The 22,335-nt window shown below is 28.9% G+C and overlaps 1 protein-coding gene across 1 annotated transcript in view; it reads right to left on the bottom strand.

Annotated features, from left to right (window-relative positions):
• The window catches only part of mmd (disintegrin and metalloproteinase domain-containing protein mind-meld), a 572,581-nt gene that overhangs the window by 110,366 nt on the left and 439,880 nt on the right, over positions 1-22,335 (bottom strand). Inside the window, exon 5 of the mRNA XM_085957408.1 lies at positions 22,101-22,180. Within this exon, the coding sequence (XP_085813534.1) occupies positions 22,101-22,180 (80 nt within the window). The remainder of the gene's footprint in view (positions 1-22,100; positions 22,181-22,335) is intronic.

Raw genomic sequence — 22,335 nt, 5'->3', positions numbered from 1 at the left:
ATCGGCGGTTTTCAATATGTAAACGATAACATTGAATCTTTTGTAATCTTGGATGCTGTCTCCATGAGCTATGTACTCAAAATAAACCATCTTTAAAATTTAAAATAAATTAAAAGACCCGGGGTGTGTCAACCCTCATTTTTTTTTAAATTTAGTTGAGTACCTATGCCATATTACTTGAGAGATATTTATAAAAAAGCTTTTCGCTTTGGGTGATTTCGGACAATGGTACCATATTATTCAAAAATGTCTTGAAATAAATTAGTGTCAATCACAATTTTTTCTCAAAACAAATCATATAACGAGGGTTGACACTGTTTTATCGCCGGCTCTTCTATTAATAACTAACACGGCATGATGAAAAATTATTTGCTGATATATGTCAAGTACTTGCAGAGCTATTCATGTGATAGTTTGTTATTTGCATATTGTAAATTTGTGTACAATATAATAACGGCCTTCGAATTGTGTTCGCTTAAATTAGATTTCACCGATGCGGTTAAACTATTCGCCCAAAAGAGATTGAGGCAAGCGTTTAAAGAGGGCAGCTCTCACAAAGACGTGCTGAGTAATTTATTTTTTTTTATTTAAAAAATATCATAGCATTGCAGTATTCGACCAATATACAATACTTATGAGAAAACATAATAAAAATATAATTAACATTAATAATGATAATTATTTATTTCATATTCAACAATACTAAAAAAAAATAATTTACATGAATTATGTTAACTACAATTGTGATTTTAAATTGATTAATTAAACAATTATGTCCATGTGACTTAAAGGAGACTTGTTTTTTCCATCAATCGATTATAACTACGAGGCTCAATGACAGAAGTGTAGTAGTATTGAGGCAACCACACGAACACTCATGTTTCGATAAAACTATTTAATTGAATTGCAGCGCCAATACGAATAAAAAGCCAGTGCCTTACGTATTTGATTACGAGAACCATTTTCATTCAGTAATAGATTAATCCTCACTTATATAATGATGAAAATATACAAATTATAATAAACAAATCTAACTATTTAAAAAAACTAGACTACTTGACATACTACATCGCTGATTTCGAGGAACGATAAAATATTTAGACATTAAAATATATTTGCCTGCAAAGCTACAAGTTTTTTTGTTACAATTTTATATTCTATATTAAATATACATTTTTTTTTTAAATATATTCTTCTCTACCATTTTCAGATTGTGCTACCGTTCATATCGTATTGTAAGTATAAATAAAATTAGCTTGACATATAAAAATAAAAGCCTTTTATCTCTACAAGCATTTGATCATAATATTATTATTGGTGTCGTTATAATTATTATAATATTATAGTATATTATCTCCCGATGATCTCTTGTTGTGCGACGCTATCTGTATATGGCGAGGGGCTAGAGGTCTAGTGGTACGATTTTAGATAAAATGATTTATATATGAAATGAAAATAAATAAACTACAGTGCGTAGGATGGATGAAAACAGAAAAGTTCATGATATTTTATCAGGTCGTAGGGATAGAGAACAAGAAAGATCTCTTTACAGATTGCTGAAATAAATCAAGAGCACGAAAAATTTTTACAACGTTTTTATTAGCTCGTATTTTTGTTTGTCCGGTAGTTGTTTGTCCAGTAAAAATCTTGCAATCGATTATTAACTAACTTTCCGACTAGCTAGACATTTGAAACTTTTAGAATATATCAGAACACGATGCCAATGCATTCTTTTAATACTTTTATCCATCTTTAAGCAGAATTGAATTCATTTTCAGTTAATTCTGTTTTGTATGGAAAGTTATTTCAGAAAAATCCGTAAAAAGTAAAAGACTATTATTGGTTGCTAAGGGGGTGGTCCTAGAAACTAAATTATTAATATATACGTGCGTTACTATAGATGTCATGTCAAAATGACACTTCAGTGTTCTATATTTGTTTGTTTGTTTGTTTTTTATTTACTTCATATCAAGTACAAGTTTGAGCATATTGAGCATAATAATTCAACAGAAAGTTTAAAAACGTTGCATATGAAAAGTTCTTTTTATCTTGTAATTATTTTATATAGTTGTTAGGTGGTGCTGATTACCAAGAGGTGTGATAAATCAAGCAAGCATGGATCGCCTGATGAAGATGAAGATTATTAATATTGTTCTATAATAATTTTAAAAACCTATAACACTTTATCATTGGCAATAAATTTATTCATTACAAATAATTTGAAGATTTATCGGTTCACTAATTAAATTACAATATTACAAAATGTTAATAATATTGTTTATTTAAATGCGGACGCTTTACGAATTTACTAGAAATCTCGAAATAATAAATTATCATTCAACGCTTTTGAATAAATGGTATAACCCAACGCGGTGCGCGAAGTAAATCCATGCGACGCCACTGTCCCTGTCCTAAATGTTGCCAGAACCCAAATCATTTTGAACTGAATTAGGATTTGTGCGTCTGTCCCCACCCCCTTTCCCAACCGCACTGGTATAATGGCTAAGTCGTTTCTAGCCTTAGGGACACGAGGAAAGCCATCGGGAAAATGGTTAATACAGGTAAACACTCGTGTTGCGTTCTGCGAAATGATAATATTTGAGTTTTGCTTAAACTGACTATGAAACTCTGTAGATACTTATACAAGTTGTTTTTAACAGAGTGTACTTTCAAGAATACTTACGTTAAATTTTATTTCCGGTATCCTTGGAATATTATGTACAAGTACTATGTAACATTTAATTAATTAATTAATAATACATTGTATTTTTGTATATTTCTTAAAAATATTTTAAAATAATTGACAATAATTAATTAAAAGCAAATACATGAGGTGTTTATCTTAACATACCGAAAAGTCAACACTTAATATGTTTTGTGGTAAATGATATTTTTGTGATGAGTACATCGTTGGGTTTGAACTTATACCCCGTTTACGCGTGCACGGATTAATTGCTGACAATACGTATTATCACGATCATAACAAAAAAATGCACGTGTAAACACGTATTATCGTAAAAATGATTAAAGATGATGAATATTGCATGCATGAATCAAAAAAGTTTAGAAGTTTCTGAATTTTTACGCGATAATGGGACCGTGCAATATCTGCGCCTGCGCAGTAGAACGATAGTAGTGAACCTGCCGTTGAAAAATAAGCTACACCGCGCAGATACTCATTTTGAGGTTAACCGATTTCACGACCTGTCAAATAGTACCAAATAATGATACGTTTCGCTTACTCTTGAAGAATGAGATTGGCGAGACAGTCAGCACTTTTACGTGTAAACAGTTATTATCGCGATAGTTTAAAATACATACTATTGGTGCAGGTAAATCCATGCACGTATTCAAGCGCTATTAGTTTAATTTTCCATCGTATTATAGTTCCAAATTAGAAATAAATGTATTTTTTTATTTGGTGTTTAACCTATAATAATTGTAATAAATATAAGCAACATAAAATTGGACAAATTAGCATTTATTATCAGTGTTTTAACTATTTTTTTCTCCTAATTATTAGGTTTTAAAGATTTTTCTGTATGATTCTCATAGTATTTTGAAGTTAAAGATCATTGAATATTATGTAAATTATATATGAAATATTTTAGTCTCTATTATTATCTGACTTATCTGTTTTTGGAAGTCTGGCTCATATAATAATTCACGAAGAGTGTTATACTATGTATTTCTCTTAGCGTGTATACAATTTTAATAACGGTACTTGTATATAACATGCATATGTAATTTATTGAGATGTGAGATTTAAATTGCCAAATTGTCATATTATACCTTACACATGAGTTAGAAAACACATTCTCATCACTACATACATTTTGTTGTGAAATTAATTCACAATGTAACTGTTTTGTATACAAAATATACACATCGTAAACAACTGCCGAGCGGTAACGTGTCGGCTTATAATCTGCCAGGGTCTCGGGTTTAAATTCCAGATTTTCCATCCATTCACATGCTATTTTTGATGTGTTTTTGAACCCAATAGGTTAAACAATTTGCTAATACTCATATCTCGTATCAAACATGGTGATGTATTGTAATGTAATATCAAGTAGATAATATCTATTTTTATATTATAAATTTGTACACAATATAATTAAGAGGAAGTGTCATGCAACTAAAAAAAATTACTTTAAAATGCCAGATACTTACGTTATTTAAGAGTGTATTAATAAATTAATTATATCTATATATTTTCACAATACTGAATATCAAAGATATATGTACAAAAAAACCAATACAGAAATCATTAATAAATAGTATTATAATGTAAAAAAATCTAAAAATTTAGTTGTAAATATTATATATAAACATTAAATTAACGAATACTCATTTCAGTTTAAATTTATTTTTTTAACAATTAAGTAATATTCTTATTATTATATTCTTCTATATATTATATTCTTATTCTTGTATCAGTACGCGTTGATTGGTTTAAAATGTATTTTTTGATATATTATTTTTTATCAAAATGCTTCATACTTCCGTTATTATAGTATTATATTAAAAGTATTACAACATTCTACCTTAACGGCCCACGTGCTAATTGTAGGTAAAAAATGAGTTTTTATTGTATTTTCAAACCATGATCCTGGACACTCCTTAAACGTTGTAGATAATCTATTTATATAATTTTGAAGCCTTATTATCCTTTATAGTTATTTTAAGCATTTGATGACTGCATAAAGTATTTTTGTTACATAAAATAGTATTCTTTTAAACCTCTCGCTCTAATGTTTTAGAATATAGTCATATTTCGGTACATAACTGTGCAGTGGTGTTAAGATTTTTTACGTTTATTAATTTTTAAACGCATTTATAAAACTATTAGTATAATTTATTACGAGATAATTTTTGTAAAATATTCACGATAAAAAATTATATTGATAATCTCTGTGATCCCAAATTTTACAAGAATTAGGCATTTTATTATTCAAAAAATCGGCAAGATTAAGACATTTGAAGATGATTTTAAAGATACTTATTATAAACTATGTCTTTGACATTCAAGTGTGATAAACATCTAATGAATAATGATTGCTTTATAATAATTATTGACCTAAGAATAAGGTAGTGTTTTTTTGAAATACGCCATTTCTTTTGTCATTCCCCAGTAGTTAAGCTACAACATACGGCCGTAGCCATAAATTGATAAACTTTAATTGAAGTAGGGAGTAAAATGATATTAACGCGCGTGTTTGAACATCTACCGTTTAAAAAAAAATAAAAAAAAATTGGTTAGGTACATGTTCAAACACGCGCGTTAACATAATTTTACTCCCGACTTTAACTATAGTTTGTAAATTTATGGTTACGGCCGTATGTTGTAGCTTAACCACTAGGGAATGACAAAAGAAATGGCGTTTTTCAAAAAAACACTACCTTATTCTTAGGTCAATAATTATTATAAAGCAATCATTATTCATAAGGTGTTTATCACACTTGAATGGTCAAAGACATGGCTTATAATAAATCTTTAGAATCATCTTCAAATGTGTTAATCTTGCCGATTTTTTGAATAATAAAATGCCTAATTCTTGTAAAATTTGGCATCACAGAGATTATCAATATAATTTTTTATCGTGAATATTTTACAAAAATTATCTCGTAATAAATTATACTAATGGTTTTATAAATGCGTTTAAAAATTAATAAACGTAAAAAATCTTAACACCACTGCACAGTTATGTACCGAAATATGACTATATTCTAAAACATTAGAGCGAAAGGTTTAAAAGAATAATATTTTATGTAACAAAAATACTTTATGCAGTCATCAAATGTTTAAAATAACTATATAGAATAACAAGGCTTCAAAATTATATAAATAGATTATCTACAACGTTTAAGGAGTGTCCAGAATAATGGTTTAAAAATACAATAAAAACTCAATTTTGACCTTCGACGAGCATGTCCCCCCTTTAAGAAACAAAACAAAAAAATATATGAAATAGTTAATATCGAATAGATTTAAACAATCAAATAAAGTTTGAAGAACAAAACACATAATACTGAAAATGTGTGTGTCGCAAATGAGGTATTTGATTAGCTTAATATTAATCAAACTTCTCAGAACTGTGATAAATAAGTTACAAAACTTATGCAACATTTTATTTTCAGTTTTTTTGTCAAAAATTTTGTATATTTTACGTATACTCAGAGACTTGAAATTCTGTGGTCTCCGTAACACAACATGACTATCGTCGATTTAATTTTTGAGATAATGATACTTAAACATTTGATTAACATACGCCGTTGCTTTACACGTCTTTTGAAGAGGGAATAGTGATTCTGACGCCAAGCCAGGGCCCAACTAGTATATGGAAATAAATGTAATTTATTAAAAATATAAATGTGAATAAATGAAATATCAAAATAGTACTCAGATAATATGTACGTTATATTTTCAAATTTCAAATGTGCGCATACTGATTAACGAGAAGTACACTAAAAATATGAGTTATGCAAATGAGGCCCAATAAATTACAGAAAAGCAGATTAAATTTTATCACGTAGCAAGCAACTTTCCCTTGGCACAACTATAATAAATCTCGTCAAAATATAAATACGTCTGAGAAGGACTAATTGTAAATTCTCGACCCGGCGCGCCAACAGATACAGATTTCGCGCAAAACTTTGTCAGAAAACATAAATAAATTTATTCATTTATCTGAAAACGCGGCGCCGGAGAGAGCTCTCCCGGAGGCTTCGACGCCAAAAGTTTTCACTGGGCGTTGCGTTGTTGTCATCGGTTTTAACTTGCTACTGCACGACACGTCTGCCATAAAAACTGCACAATGAGATTTCAGTACAGGTGATGAGACATTTTTCGTATACGTATTTTAGGAGACGCAGTCATGGCTTCCACTCTTCACCTCCTAACTTGGTAGTTGACGGGAACCGAGTGCATGCTTTAGATTCGTCCGCATAATAAAAAATTTACGCAGTTTATTTCGCAATAAATTGATCTAACTGAGATGTATAGTACCATCTATCGACGAAAAAAAAAAGCTTGCCGTCAATAATACAGATCACTGCAGCAAGATTCACTGAGTTAACATTGTAAACTTAGTCGCATTTGAACAATCAAACAATAAACATCAATCAATATCAGTTCTGTGTATTTACTTAATATTATTATCCACATAATGGAGTAATGAAAACGACAAAAAAGCAAACCGCAAATTGGTTACCCCTTCAATAAACAAACAGCTACCGGTGATAATAAATACGTAAAGTTATGGTGCTAGCCACTAAAGTAAACGTGGTTCTCACTCCTCGCTTCCTAAGTTAGTACATATTTTAAGCTTTCATATTTAAGGGTACCGCGTACACGCCTCAATGGTACAAACACTTTGACTTCTGATGTGTCTGAAGTATGCACATATTATTTTGTTAGCATCATTCTTCTTTTCTTTCGTAAGGACTTTATCACTGGGGATTGTGACCCGAATGATTTGGTTATCGGCCAGAAGCCTTCTTCTCGAGTTGGCTCTACCTCTCTGTATCCAGTGATATTCAGAAAATGATGTCATAATGAAACAATATAATATGGGTAAGAGAATACTTCTGTGAGCTATAAAAAAGGAGAGAGGTCCAAAATCAGTACTTTCCAGGAAATGTAATAGAGTTTTGGTAGATTATATGTGTAAATGCCTGTGTTTAGTGTGAAATTGTAGTTTATTGGACTCCTACACGAATATTATTCATTATGGTCAATTTTTCATATTCAACTATTTTTAATTTTTATTAAATTAGCCTCTTTTTTTCACATTTATAATTATCACAAAACAATATCTACATACTGTAGTATAAATTCTTCACACACTATAATAAATTGTATTTTTATGAGCTCACCAATGCATTCATTGTTTGGAGATGTTGAAATATTTAATGAATAATTATGTTATGTTATTATTTAAGTTTATCTTGTAAATATAAATTTTTTTCATGCATTATTACCCTTGTTATTTATTCCGAAAATTTAAAAAAAAAATATAGCTACCAACGAATTATGTTTTTTTACATTACGATAATAATTTTATAAGCTTAATAATTGTTCAATGATTATTTATGTTTAACTTTATGTTGTATGGTAGATATGTTAGAAACTATAAATATATGTTTATATATTAAATAATAGTGTTAAATAGGTTTGACGTTTAAAAGCTTTAAATGACAACGCTCTCTTAGCGTTAAAAAGAAAAATAATGTTTTTAAGTAATAGGATGCTTTAAATTTAGAAATCGTCCGACCATCAAGTTAGGGTGTCGCCTAAAAGTTAGGATAGCAGACATCGAGTTGCATAAATTTAGTTTATTAATCATTTTGAATATTCTCTGGAGTACGTACCTAAGTACTTCAAAGATTACTGGGAAGTTTGTGGAGATTCATTTTACGACAGATCAAGCTTAGAACTTTTGTTAACTGCCTTGGGAAAACGAATGTTTATTATTTAAGGTTATATTTCTAATCAAAAAATGATTATTTTACTTAGCAATAAAAGCTTTTTCAATTTGTAGGATTAAGTTTTAGGCATGATGCTTAAATAAGAGTATGTATTGGTCTTCACGTGGTAAATTTTAATCATTTACGTTATTGTGAAAATGTAAAGTGTCCGTTTGTGAACCTAGTGATCGCGGGTTTTAAATACGCGTCTGGAAAAAATTGTTTTTCAATGTAGTTATTTGGATTCAGTACACATAATATAATTACATGTTTAGAAAATGAGCTAACATCCACAAGTGCGAGTTAAAAGAATGATGGTTATATTGTTTATTAAATAATATGTGAATCTTATTCAGCCAACGATATTTGAATCATTATTATATAGAACTGAAGCACTAATCTTTGTTACACGTAGGCAACAAAAGACGTGTAATACGTAAGTATTATTATATAGTGTAAATTTATTAACATTGTTACATTATACACATTAAAATTAGTATTATAATCATTACACACGATTATATATCATAATCTGTTTTTTAAATATTTTTTTGTTAATTCTCGGATATTTGAGTTCGTTCTATTGACTGTTTTCCTGGCTACAAATAATGCAGACTTCGGTAATTAAATGATAACTGATGTTAGAGTATCATACGACCCGCGTCAATGTAAAGACAGTCATGATAGAGCTAGGGGGTATATGTTTGTTTATAATATCCTTTCCCTTCTATTTTTGCTTTTATTTTCTGTTTATACCCCGATATTATCCATATTATGTGATATCTTAAAATATTTTTTCATAATAATTATAATAGAGTTCTATCACGTACATGTCAGTTTAATTATTGAAAAAATGTATGTTTTAATTAGTTTTGCCACAGTACGATACTTGTATGTACGAACGGTGACATGCCAGCTTATCTCGGGCAAGAATCCCGGATCAGGCAAATTCACATGTTACCTTTTCAATGTGGTTTTAGACTGAGAAAGTATGGACCTAAGTGGTAAAACAAATCGGTTACGAAATCTCTTCGTAAGGTAGCCCAGATCTCATAACAGATTGTAGAGCTAATTAAAAAAATCTTTTTATAATACAATATAGTAATATGTAAATTTGTTACTGTATATTCAATGAATATTATCGATCGCATTTAATAAATTAATTATTGCATTTAATTATCTCATATAAGATCCAATTTCTTTGAGAAACAAAAAAAGCAGTATTAATAAACGATTGTCAAAAATTTCCCATGTTATATAAATAATAAAAATGTCTAATGTTTGATATAGGAAATTTTGAGCTTACATAGGCTTACCTAATATACATTAAGGCTTTTACAATATTTTTTGTCTTATTATATTATAGTGCCGTATGAGTAGTATTCACGAAGTGGCAAAATATTTTTCAGACGAGATAAAAATGACAGTTTTTTTATCTAAAAAAATTCACACAGTACGGAATATACGACATTTTAAAATACAATAATAAAATGATGTTGTTTTATAAGGTAAAACTGGCCCTCAGTTGCATAAGCCTGGTTTATAAAACAACCTCGTACCCGACCAGTTTTCATCCCTTCGTGATGTACAAATTAATTGGTATGATTTGCGAAACAAAGGGGTGTGTTATTCCGCATAAATGCGAGCAAACATTTCGTGCGTCTGTCCCGGAATGATGCGCACAGTGCAATAATTTCTATAGTGATAACCGCGAAACAATAATTAATTGCGAGCCGTCTGTGTAGCTCAAAAGCGCCATCCTAATTTCTGAAATACGTCTCTAATTTGCCGCAGTACAAGTGTATTTGGGTAGATACATGTGCCACTAACTGTGCGTCGCAATGAAAATGGATGATTTGATTTATGAAATTGGCTTTACGGCTCTTTGGGTGCGTTAGTGATACTGGAAAATATTTTTAGCTAACAACTTACGTCTCGTTTAGGTATGGCAATACACTTTAATTATTTACTTAGACTTTGAAGTTATAATGTTATCACAGATTTGTGCATCGTGATATATCTTTATGTGACTGACATCAGTCGTCATTTGACTGAAAAAACAGGTGAGTGCCTGAGTCCAAAAAGGTCATATATTAAACACCCTTGAGGTATCCAGGGGACTGGAGGAGACATTTTATATACCTGAGAAAACCTAGAATATCAATAGCGTGGATAAGGAAGCAGACAAGGGTTTGCGATGTAATAGATTTCATTAAAAGCCTCAAATGGAGATGGACTGGACACAAAGCTCGAAAAAAAGACAACTGTTAGACAAATTTAGTCATACAGTGGTATCCTAGAGGTAAAAAACGTCTGCAAGGTAGACCTAGAGGCCGCTGGATCGATGAAATGATAAAGTTCTGCGGAAGTACGCGGCAGCGCAACGCACATAACCGAGAGAAGTGGAAGCAGCTTGAAGTGGCCTTCATCCAGCAGTGGATAGATTCAGGCTGATAATGATAATGAATATTTTTATAAAAATCGATGTTTTTAAAATAAATATAAAAAATATTAAAATTATGAATTAGTCGAAAATCTCTTAAGTGATATTTAGAAAACTTAATAAACTAAATTTTAATAATAAATATGACCATAAAATATATGTAATAAATAATAAGGTGCGGTCCAATTCAACAAATTCACATTTTTTACAATTGTAAGTTCATTGACTATTTTTTTTTCTTTTTAATGTTTTCAGATACATATTAATTAACTAACACTGTTGAAATTGTAAATTATCAAAAATATGTCTCAATTTGCAAGCTTCGTATTTTTCCGCTAGGTGCCTCTGGTAGGTAAAGATATCGCCTTAATGCACAAGATTATGTGACTTTATCGTAAAAAATATCCTCATAAGAAAAGAATTCATAGAACAAAAATTGTAATAAATAATTTTTAGTTCATTATAATTAAATCGATTTATTCAAAGACAGCTGAACATTTTATCAAATCTAACGAATTAAATCCATTATAAATGATTTGACGCGACATATCTAGCGAACGGCATTTGTCACGCTTAATTGGGACATTTGTTCTGCAGAGTGTGACGTCACTCTGCGAATTAGCGAGCTCTCCATTTTGCCTCGAGCCTGATTATTATAATTAGGATACCCACTGATTATCTCAATGATTATAGATTCTAGGTTTACACTAATATATTATCTAATTATTATTTTGTTATTAATTGTTGAACTGCTATTTCATAATTAGAAGGTATAGAATTTTAGTCATCTGTTAACCAAAGAAAAAAGCTCATAAAATATTAATATAAACATAGAGTAATTGTACAACAGATCTAGATAATTTTAAATTGTTACTTTGTATTACTATGTTGAGCTTTTGAGAAATCATTTATGAAACGACTTCATAATTATTCGTACTTAGTTATAATTTTTATCACATCCATACAGGGCTGCTCCAAAAGTGATTGCTGCCTATTTACTACATAATTTAAAATTGCCACCCTCCATATAAAATTTAATTGAAAACAATGAAATGATAAAATATTTTTTTTAATATATATACTTAAGTACGTGGAACAAATTCATGAGAAAAATTGCAGTTTCCAATTTTATAACCTCAGGACATTTCCTAGCTCCTTTTGCTAAGCAAATAATTATCTTTTTGCTGAAAAGTTTTATTCTTCTGCTATCGTTGTGATACTGAATCATTTTTTCGAGACTCTGTATACAACTGTAATACATACGTCATACTTCGGATATTTTAAATTCCTAAATAGAAATAAAGTTAGGTAGAATGTATTCAAATAATATAATTTATTCTTCGATCTTCTACACTTTAGCTTTAGAGTGACGCAGCATGCATAGATACTTCAAATATTTTAACATAAAGTTCAGTTATATTTTTAAGGATATAAAATTTCTTTTTCGGGTATTTTGTCACCTGATTTCTGAAACCTCCGATTGGCGTGGGTTTGCATTTATTTACACAAACAGATACTTAGATGAAAAAGTCATATTTAAAATAACAATGTTATTGAAATTTTAAGATATATAAATCTATCATTGTGTTTTATTGTCAAGTAGGTACATAATATATTTAATTTTTATCTGATGCTAAATGTTTCGAATATGTTAGCTAATACAGTATACTTAATATTATAATAAATAATAAATGGTCATGTACGATCCTAATAAGATCATAATATGGGCCTCCACGGAGTGGAGGTTTGTAATAATAGATTTTGTTTTTACAAGAAATGGATGTCGGCCACTTGCTAAACCTATTAGGTCCATACTCTGACTCATACAAAGATTGAAAAACAATATGTGTACTTGACAGAACCAGGATTTGAACCTGAGATCCATGGCGCTATAGACTGATCCTTAATATAGTATTTAGATAATGTATACGTTGTATTTTCGGTGTATAATACAAGTTCATAACAATATATGATTATAAGTACGTATTTAACGGTATTAATATTTAAAAAAAAGTCATTTATTATCATTATACAGGTGCTTACATGTAAAGCATATAAGTACAGTATTTTAGTAAAAATTCTATTTAGATGAAAATTTTTCAGTATAATATCTTACCTTGTTTAAAATAAATTATTTTAAAGAAGTGCTTTTTTATATTCGTTATTTCATTTAGATATTAAATAAATCTCCTAGTTACGGTGAAGTACCTGTTACCCTTACTCATTACAAACTTAAATTTTACAAAAGCTTATTCTCAAAGAGAAAACAGAGATAATCTCGCCTTTCAAATAGCGATTTCCAAAGTGTTTTGAGCAATCATTTCATCCCATTGAAGGCATTTGAAGGGGTAGACTTCAAATTCAACCACAAATTAAGGTCTAAATAAAAGAATTATTTTGAAAAAAAAGTCTCAGAATTTACTGAAGTCACTACTCAAGATTATAAACCGTTGAGTAATCTAAATTATTTTTTTAAAAGACATTTAATTTCTTAACTTAAAAATATTTTTTAATACAATGTGAAAGATACTGAATTCTCATATCCAAAAGACTGAGTTTGTTTCCCGTTGATGTCACAATATTACATCTTATATGTAATTTTCTCAAGCCTAGGTGTAGAGCCTTTTATATTATGTATTACTAATGGACTTTTTGGCCTATTGTAGTGTGAAATACATAATAAAATAACATTTGGTTTTTTGAAAACAATATTTACAGATTACTTATTACATAAAAAAAGCATTTTTAAATTATATTAAAAAAATGAAATGCAAATACAAATATGTAGCGGTATTTTTCTTTGGAGGTATAAATAATTATTATTTGAAATTTATTTATCAGTTATAAAAAAATATTTTTTTTATGTAAATATGAATTATTGCGTGATATATTAAAGCGATTTCATTCTTTACACCCCTCGACGAGATCAAAAGATTTTTTCATTTGAAGTTGGCGTTTACGGTTCGTTTAGTATGCTCAGAACAGGAGAGCAGATGCCTAACATAATGTTTAGGTTTGTTTACAGTTGCGGTTTTACTAGAAGTTGTAATAAAACGAATCCTACCATTTAGTGAAAAAGGCCCTGAATGTAGTTTGCCCTATCAACTTTAACTCTAAGAATTTACGTACAAAATAGTTGTATTCAGGAAAAGGTAATGCTATGTAACTATAATATGTAAAAATTGCTTTATAAAATACTGGCTGAATATAAATACTCGGTAGAGATCTTTTAGAGCTTTGGCAAATTGCGTGTCGATATAAGTTTAATAGTGACATAAATCTTATAAAACGAAATATGGATTTGCGACAAACAAATTTAACTATAAGTAAGTATGTAAGTACATATTATAAATATGGAGTCTTATATTTTATTTCTGTTGTGAAAATTTAAAATTATCTTACAAGCGCATGAAGCATTGTTACGTTGGCAAACTCCAAAAATATTAAGATCGCTTAGTTACCATTCTGATTTTCTAACATTCGAAATGGCAACGATTTTTCATAATATTCATTGTGATTACTTACTCAGGTGTAGTTATAAACGGTTTTACATATTTTTACATGATTTTTCAACTAAATAATAATGCCAAAGTATAATATAATTTGCTGATTATCTACATCGTGACGGATTGTCTTTTTATATGACCTGCAAATTGCAAAATAAACGTCATATTAGTAGTGAGAAGTTATGTGAAAATTAACCTCCAATGCGATGTCATTTGTAGCTAACAAAATTAGTAGAATAGTCATTTTTTGCTTTAATTTCATATATTTAGGTCACAGCGCATATTTTTTTTAACATTTTGATTTACGACAAGATTCAGAGATAATATTTTATCGTAAGCCTATCAATAAAGGATATTAAATCATAATAACCTACATTAATATGTTTCGTTCAAAGTTATCGAATTGTTCATGCATGCTCCTTTCAATATATTATTATGTGTAGATTTTCGTAATATAATATTAATAAATTTATGACAAATCAACGTATAAAGAGAACGTAAATTAAGTTATATTTGTATTCATTTAACTTTGTTTCAATTCTTATATAAATTTGAATAGAAATATAATTTGAATTTCTATTTTATGTAGCAAATAGTAATGTAATAATCTATCCTAACCATCTGTGAAATAAATTTGGGGTAACATTAAATTCCTACAGCAAGCAAAGGTAGAACGGGGCGTGGGGAGAAGTTAGGTGGGCCAGTCGCCATGTCAACCAAACTTGTTATCAAAATGCATTTAATTACATTTCTCGGATGAGTGACTGCTTGGCTGGTTCGGTGTTCCTTCTTTGCAAATGACGACTTTAGGGAAATTAATCCCCGCCCAGCGCGTTAATTCAAATAAAATACCTTTTAAGGGATAATTGAAAAACGTAGCAGCACTGGAATATAAATTCTGATGGACTGTCAAACGCCCGCTTAATTTAAATGGTGCTTGGAGGTTTTCATTCATTACATTTTTGTATTAGTAAGCTGTTTTTAATGATAATGGCTTTGTATTTTAATATAATACTGAATAAATCTGTTCGTTTGGGTTAAACTAAATAAGTAAGCTGATTGTGTTTAAAAATATATTTGAAAACCAAATATTTTTTTTCGCTATAACCTTGGGTAAAAGTACGTAAATTAATCTGTTAAATTTTGGTGGTTTTGTTTTTAATTTAATACCGAGCATAATTTGATTTATGTACAATAAATATATCTAAAAGAAATAATCCAAAACTTCTACGGTATATTATAAAGTTTTCTCTTGAGAAGATTATATTTTTGGGTCATGCACCACAATAATCTACATAATAAAAATTATAAGTTGACATAAACTTGGCAACGTATAAACTATTCTAATGAATATGTATCTACAGAATTTACTTACTATAGGCAACATAAAATTATATATTTTTTGGTTAGTGGTGATTAGATATTTTTTTATTTATTAAAATGTAATAACTATATAGTATATATTGGTACAAATACCTGATATATATTATGTTATATTTAGACAAGACTAGTTATAGTTTGATCAGCGAAATAAACAGTATATGGCGAGGATAGAGAAAGGATGGGAAAACACTCAAGCTATACCGCCTACCTTCGACTACTAACAGGAGAGACTCTTATGATAATGTTAGGGTTTGCAATCCAAAAAATATGAAATCCACGATCTCGTCTTGCCTTTCATCTTAAAATAGTTTAATTTCAAGATTTAGACATTTGATTTTGTATAATCGCCTTGTAAAATAACATATTTTTGGGAAGTAAATTAGAATAATACAAATAAAATTGCTGTTTCTTTATAAATCTGTAAAAAAATATACAATTTCGATAATTATTTAAATATGATATTTGTTGACAACTATTATTTTATAAGCTTTTACCAATCCCAGGTCATACAAGATTAGAATAATAAATATTAATCCTGAAATCCCTGAATTGATTATTGTGTCCGGGATTACAACCCCTAGTTCCCATCTAATTAAACATACTAATTATAATTTTACGAGGACTTGCATAAAACACGTTTAATCTCATAGCCTCATGAATACGTGCATACTAATAATGTCGGCAATTAATCATACAAACAGTGAGGATTTTACCCTATCAATAACCGTGTCAGCGACGAAGGGCGGGGGTGGATCGTCCGAATTAAGTAATTAAATCCCCGACTGACCCGCACTTCACTTTGATTGATGGAACCGAGGGCTGCGCGGTGATCTCTCACGGACTATCGGAGATCCGCCCACTTGGTATACCTGGGCGGATTCTGGCCATTGGAATAACTTTAGTTTTGGAAAAGTTTTGTAACTATTAGCATTGAAATAGTCAACGGGAATTAGGACTGAGAATAGTTGATATTGGAAGGATCATTTAATTGAAGATAAAAGTATATATCTACCTACTACTATTATTTATCTCATTGGCCATCTACTTTTGTAATAATTAATGAAATCTTTACTCTTCATATTAAAAAAACATTGTCTAAACCGTTTTTATTATGCTGTGAATGCGAAGAATGACTTTTATAAGTAGTCAGACAGACTATGGTGGTCATAGGGCATAGACATTCGTCAGTTACATTTATATATTATTTTCCAAGAAATTCAATGTTTTGATCCGAAACAATAATTATGACATGTATCATATTTCTTCATTTAAAGTAGAGCTAAGAAAATAGATGATGCTTTTTAAAATTTTATAAAACGTTGAAAAATATAAATATTAAGAGTTAAAAATTAATATAAAGAATGTTATAGAAGATAATATTTTCTTTAGTTTTACAATTTTGTAGTAAATGGTAAAATAAGCTAAACCCATGATAATTCCAAGGATAAAGTGCGTCAAATCAATTTTTTGTTGATTATTTCAAGCTTTTATTTACGTCAATAAGTAAGTAATCACATTTGTTAATACTATTCGGTATAAATTTTGCATAAGTACATATCTATATCAAATTTAATATTACAAAATTTTACCTTAAAATTGGTAATTTAAATATTTCCAATGCTGTATTGAATTTAATGTTTCTTTAAATTCATAATTTTTTTCAAACCTATCTACACTACATTCGACGTACATAATTTTTTTAATATTATAAATCGTATTCTTGCTTTTTAATACAAAGTGGATATGATATAATAACGTATCCACTTTGTATTTAGATTAACGTGATTTGCAACAATATAATAAAATAATGATGAAATATTAAAACTACAAATCAACTGAGAAAACTTGTTAAAAATTCGTATTTAAATCCTTAAAATTAAATGTGGGTTTCTAATAAACAACAGTATTTTCAAACACTTCAAATTTCCAACAGCAGATTTTATATATAACTGAGTAATAATGTTTTCTTGGTGTTTTATCGTATTATTTTGTTGTATACACAAGAAATATCTATGTTTTGTATGCAATTGCCATTGCTCATTAGTGTCTGTGTATGTGTCATGCTCGAAGATGCCACAAGGTACAAAAAATTACTCAAATGGAATAGTACAAAACAAATTAATTAGAAATTAAACTAATGTTTTAAATTGAACTTTTAACTAAAACGTTACTTATGATATTTTAATATTGTTGACGATGAATTTTTATGGCTTAAAGTATAAAGAAATACATATGTTGTTATAGTTTAATTAAGTAAATTAATTCTTTTTTTTATATATTGTAGAATATAATTAAAGATATAAATAATGATTCGTTCAGTGGAATTTATCTGTTATTAACGATATATGGATCAACATAAATAATAATATAAAATTTGTAAGTATTAAATAATAAAATATTTATAAGAACGTACATATTTGTGTTTAGAGAAAAATATTTAATTAATTAAAATTTTATATTCTTGATAATCAGATGAGTTGCCAAATTGAATTTGTGTCATGCTAAATAAACTCAATTACCTCACTTGATTCCCTATTGTGCTCAAATGAAACGAAACGTACATAAATTAAACCCGAGTTTAAGATCTAAACTGAGTTTAAACCGAATCAACAAACTCCGAAAAACAACGACACTGCGCAATGAATAAGCATAATTAGACGCAAAAGCAGGATTATCATAAGCCCGTCTTCTCCGTCATAATTCATCATAAATGTTTTATGAATAAACATCGTTGTACGATTCCAAACAGCCGACAGTCAGCGCGATGGAAAAATATATCATTTCGAACTTAATCTGAGACTTCGAAGAAATAATAATTTAAGGTTTGTTAGCATTAGTATTCATACTGGAAAATGGCAGAGAATAAATTTTAAAACTTTAATCAAATCACCAGTAGAAGTGCGTTTGATTTATTTAAATAAGTTTATTAACAGTTTTCAGGAAAGTTGGTAATAACTTAAACGAAAGAAAGCGTGAAAACGTATTGGTGGCGTTAAGAGATATTTTACTATTCAGGTATCTAAATATCACACTCGTGATATCTGTATGATAATTTATTCATATATTAAAAGTTAAAAGAACTTTTCGACGAAATTTATCGGACTAAAGTTCATAAATCAGGAATCGTGGCCTTATTGAAAACGTTTTGAAAGAGTGTTCAATGAACATTTTAAAGTTTATCTGCTGCTAAGTCGTTGAGTTTATAATACTTTTCTACCCATATATATATGAAAAAAAAAATATCCGTTTTCAACTGATAATACAAAAATAATATTTAAAAAGTTGTCAACCGTTAATAGTTTATTTAGAGTTTAGTTTTAAAATATCCATATATTATTATCTTTTATGTATTTGTGAATTGAAAAATAAGTTTATGAAAAGTAACAGTAATTCACGAATATATTACAAAAACGTTGTCAAATATTTTATTTTATAAAAAAAAATCAATTTAAAAAGTTATAAGGGTGACTGAAATTTTAAAATATTTATTCATTAATTATAGAGCAGTGTTCCTTGTTTCGTGGTCATACCACGAAACAAGGAACAAAGAAAGTCTAACCAGATAATACACTACAAGCGACGTAAAATACTATTAATAAAATAATATGTTAAAGTAACCATATTACTCATTTTTTTTTTACAAATTAGCCCCGCCCACTTCTTGCGCACAGAATGGAAAGCTATATTATGCGCATCTTATGTCTTCAGCTGCTGTGGTGTTACTATATTGCAAAATTTGATCAAACTAAATATTCTATTAATAATATTTAACCATAAATGACAAACCTTTTTATAAGATTTTTTATATATATAATGGTAATATTGTGAAAATATGTTTGCGAGAATATTTTACTTTCTCACCGGAAGTGGCAATCAGTGGTCTCTTGAAGTGTTATTTTGATAAAAACACGCAACATGCAATGTAGACTTTCAAGACTACATTTTATTTGGAAGCAATATTTGAATGCAATGAGTTTCAAACTTTGAGTACGGACATTTCTGTAAGGGTAAAAGTTCATGGGCAATTTGTTTGTTTTATGGCAGATGTAGGTTTGGAATAGACTTTAGTATGACATCCTTTTTTATGAATCTTAGGAAATATAAGATGCAAAAACATAAGATGCACATAATATAGCTTTCCATTCTGTGCGCAAGAAGTGGGCGGGGCTAATTTGTAAAAAAATGAGTAATATGGTTACTTAAACATAAATTATTTTATTAATAGTATTTTACGTCGCTTGTAGTTTACTATCTAGTTAAATGTTTTTTTGGTACTTTTTCGAATTATTATGATACAAGAATATATTATAGCTTCCGATTTTACACAAATTCTATTAGAAAAAGTGGCTGAAGCTAAATAAAATAATAAAAAAAACGAAAAAAAGTAACCCAAACTAAAATAAATGAAGAAACTTCAAACGTTAGATCGATTTTAAAAAATACAACAAATAATCGTAAGCTTATATTATTATAATATCAATAAGGATAAAATTATTTATTACTGGACAATCAATCTTCGGCTTATTATAATATCAACACCCTTATTAAGTCTACGTGAATAAACAGTGAACGGGCGATTGATAATATTGTAAGACATCAACACTTAGGATAGTTTAGTACTAGGATCGAAATTCCAGTTCATTATAAGGGTCAAATATCTCTTCCGGGTCCGAAGGGTTTAGTTAGCATTACAATGTAAAATGACCCAAGACATGCTTCTCACTTAAGTAAGTAAAAACAACTACCTAGATATCTTAAAGAAAGTAGTAAAACATTCAGCGAATGATTTCATTCATGCATACTCTAGAAACGGCAATTAAAGTCTATTAATAATGGGTATCGTATTTTTTATACATGCCTATGTACCTAATTTAAAAAAATTGAACAGTGAATGGGTGAACTCAAACGATAAACTTAATGTTAAAAAAGTACATTGAAATATTTTTAATAATAATTACTAATTAATATATTAATGAAATATTATTATAAACTATACTTGTAGCCATCAAATTGAAATGATTTCTAATGATATTATAATGAATTCAAAAATAACACCAGAATGCCCTAATTCTATTCGGTAAGGGGAGTATAATTATGGGGCCCCATAGAATAGAGATTATATTAACATACTTTTTATAAGGAATGATCATTAGCTTTTTTATGTAACTATTTGCGTACCTAAACAGAAATAAATACACAGCGTGCATTGGATGCCTTGGTATCAAACCCCTGATACACGGTCATTCCACTAACTCATCCACTGTGTCTGTTATCACTTTTAAGTATCCAGTCTCACAATCAAAAACAGTAGTAAGAATATCTTTAGGAGTATTTATATAATATCAATGAAATATTACATATTAAACAGTCATCTAGCAGTGTTTTTTTAACCTTTTTACACCTGCGGACCACTGAAAATAAGAGAAACGTTTGGTGGACCACTAACGCAGAAATAAAAAATATTATTTATATGGTATCGTAGAATGACGTCTGATTGCAGCTGATTTCATCACGTAAAACTATTAATCTATTTTAAGAATAAAAACACAATGCGCAAACAGTAGGTGCACGAGTTTTAAAGATTGCATTAGAATTTTTTAAATCGCGGACCACCAGAAAAATTCTATGGATTACCAATGATCCAAGAAATACCGGTTGAGGAACACTGTCATCAAGATATATATGATAGAAAATTGTTTAAGATAAAATATATATAATTATTATGATCCTTTTATGTTTTCGAAAATGCGTGCATACAGATGGCATATTAAGTTATACCACTACAAATTTTTAGACATCTTTTCCATATACATATTTAAGTATTAGCAAAATGACTAGAGAAAGAATACGCTTTGCGAAAGTTGTCGCTAAACTGATTGAATGGGCTGGACATATCGCACGGCGAGTGAATAATTGAAGGAAAATAGCTGTCATTCATTCAATGGTCTCAGGAAAAAAAATTTGCGCCTTAAAGTCAGAGAAGAAGTCTGTTTTTATATTCAGCTGACTTAAGCGAACTTTAGAGTATCTCGGAAGATAGAAATCCTGCACGTACATTTACAATATAATTTTTAAGTGCGTTTATTGATCTTCGTATACGGGATTAAACAAAAGAATACCTTTAATAATAATTGTATAAATTTAAAAGATGGCGTACAATATATTTAATTAAGATACATAGTATAATATACCATTACGTCTCTAAATTCCAGAGGGTTAAAATTTTAAGTATTTAAATGACATGCTGAATACTAGAGGATACAGTATTGAAAAATTTTATTTTTTTATATAAAACTTACGTGTTGAGCTCCAGGTCGAGACGAAACTTGTGGTTGAAGGCTTTGATGAGCAACGACGTCCGATGAAAATGCTTTCCAGTCTGAAAATGAAATTAAAAAAAATTAAATTGAGCTAAAAAAATATTTTACTCCACTGATTTCTCTTTAAGTTTTCACGAATAATAAAAATAATGTTAACAGATTATATCGTAAAATATTGGCAGTTATAACTTTTCACTTGATATGTGACATGTGT

Source organism: Rhyacophila brunnea, unplaced genomic scaffold (genome assembly GCF_057557595.1).
Source record: "Rhyacophila brunnea isolate RB1 unplaced genomic scaffold, BYU_Rbru_1.0 scaffold_7, whole genome shotgun sequence".
NCBI lineage: Eukaryota > Metazoa > Arthropoda > Insecta > Trichoptera > Rhyacophilidae > Rhyacophila > Rhyacophila brunnea.
Note: the sequence above shows the minus strand (reverse complement) of the source record. Positions and strands in the feature narration are given on the sequence as shown.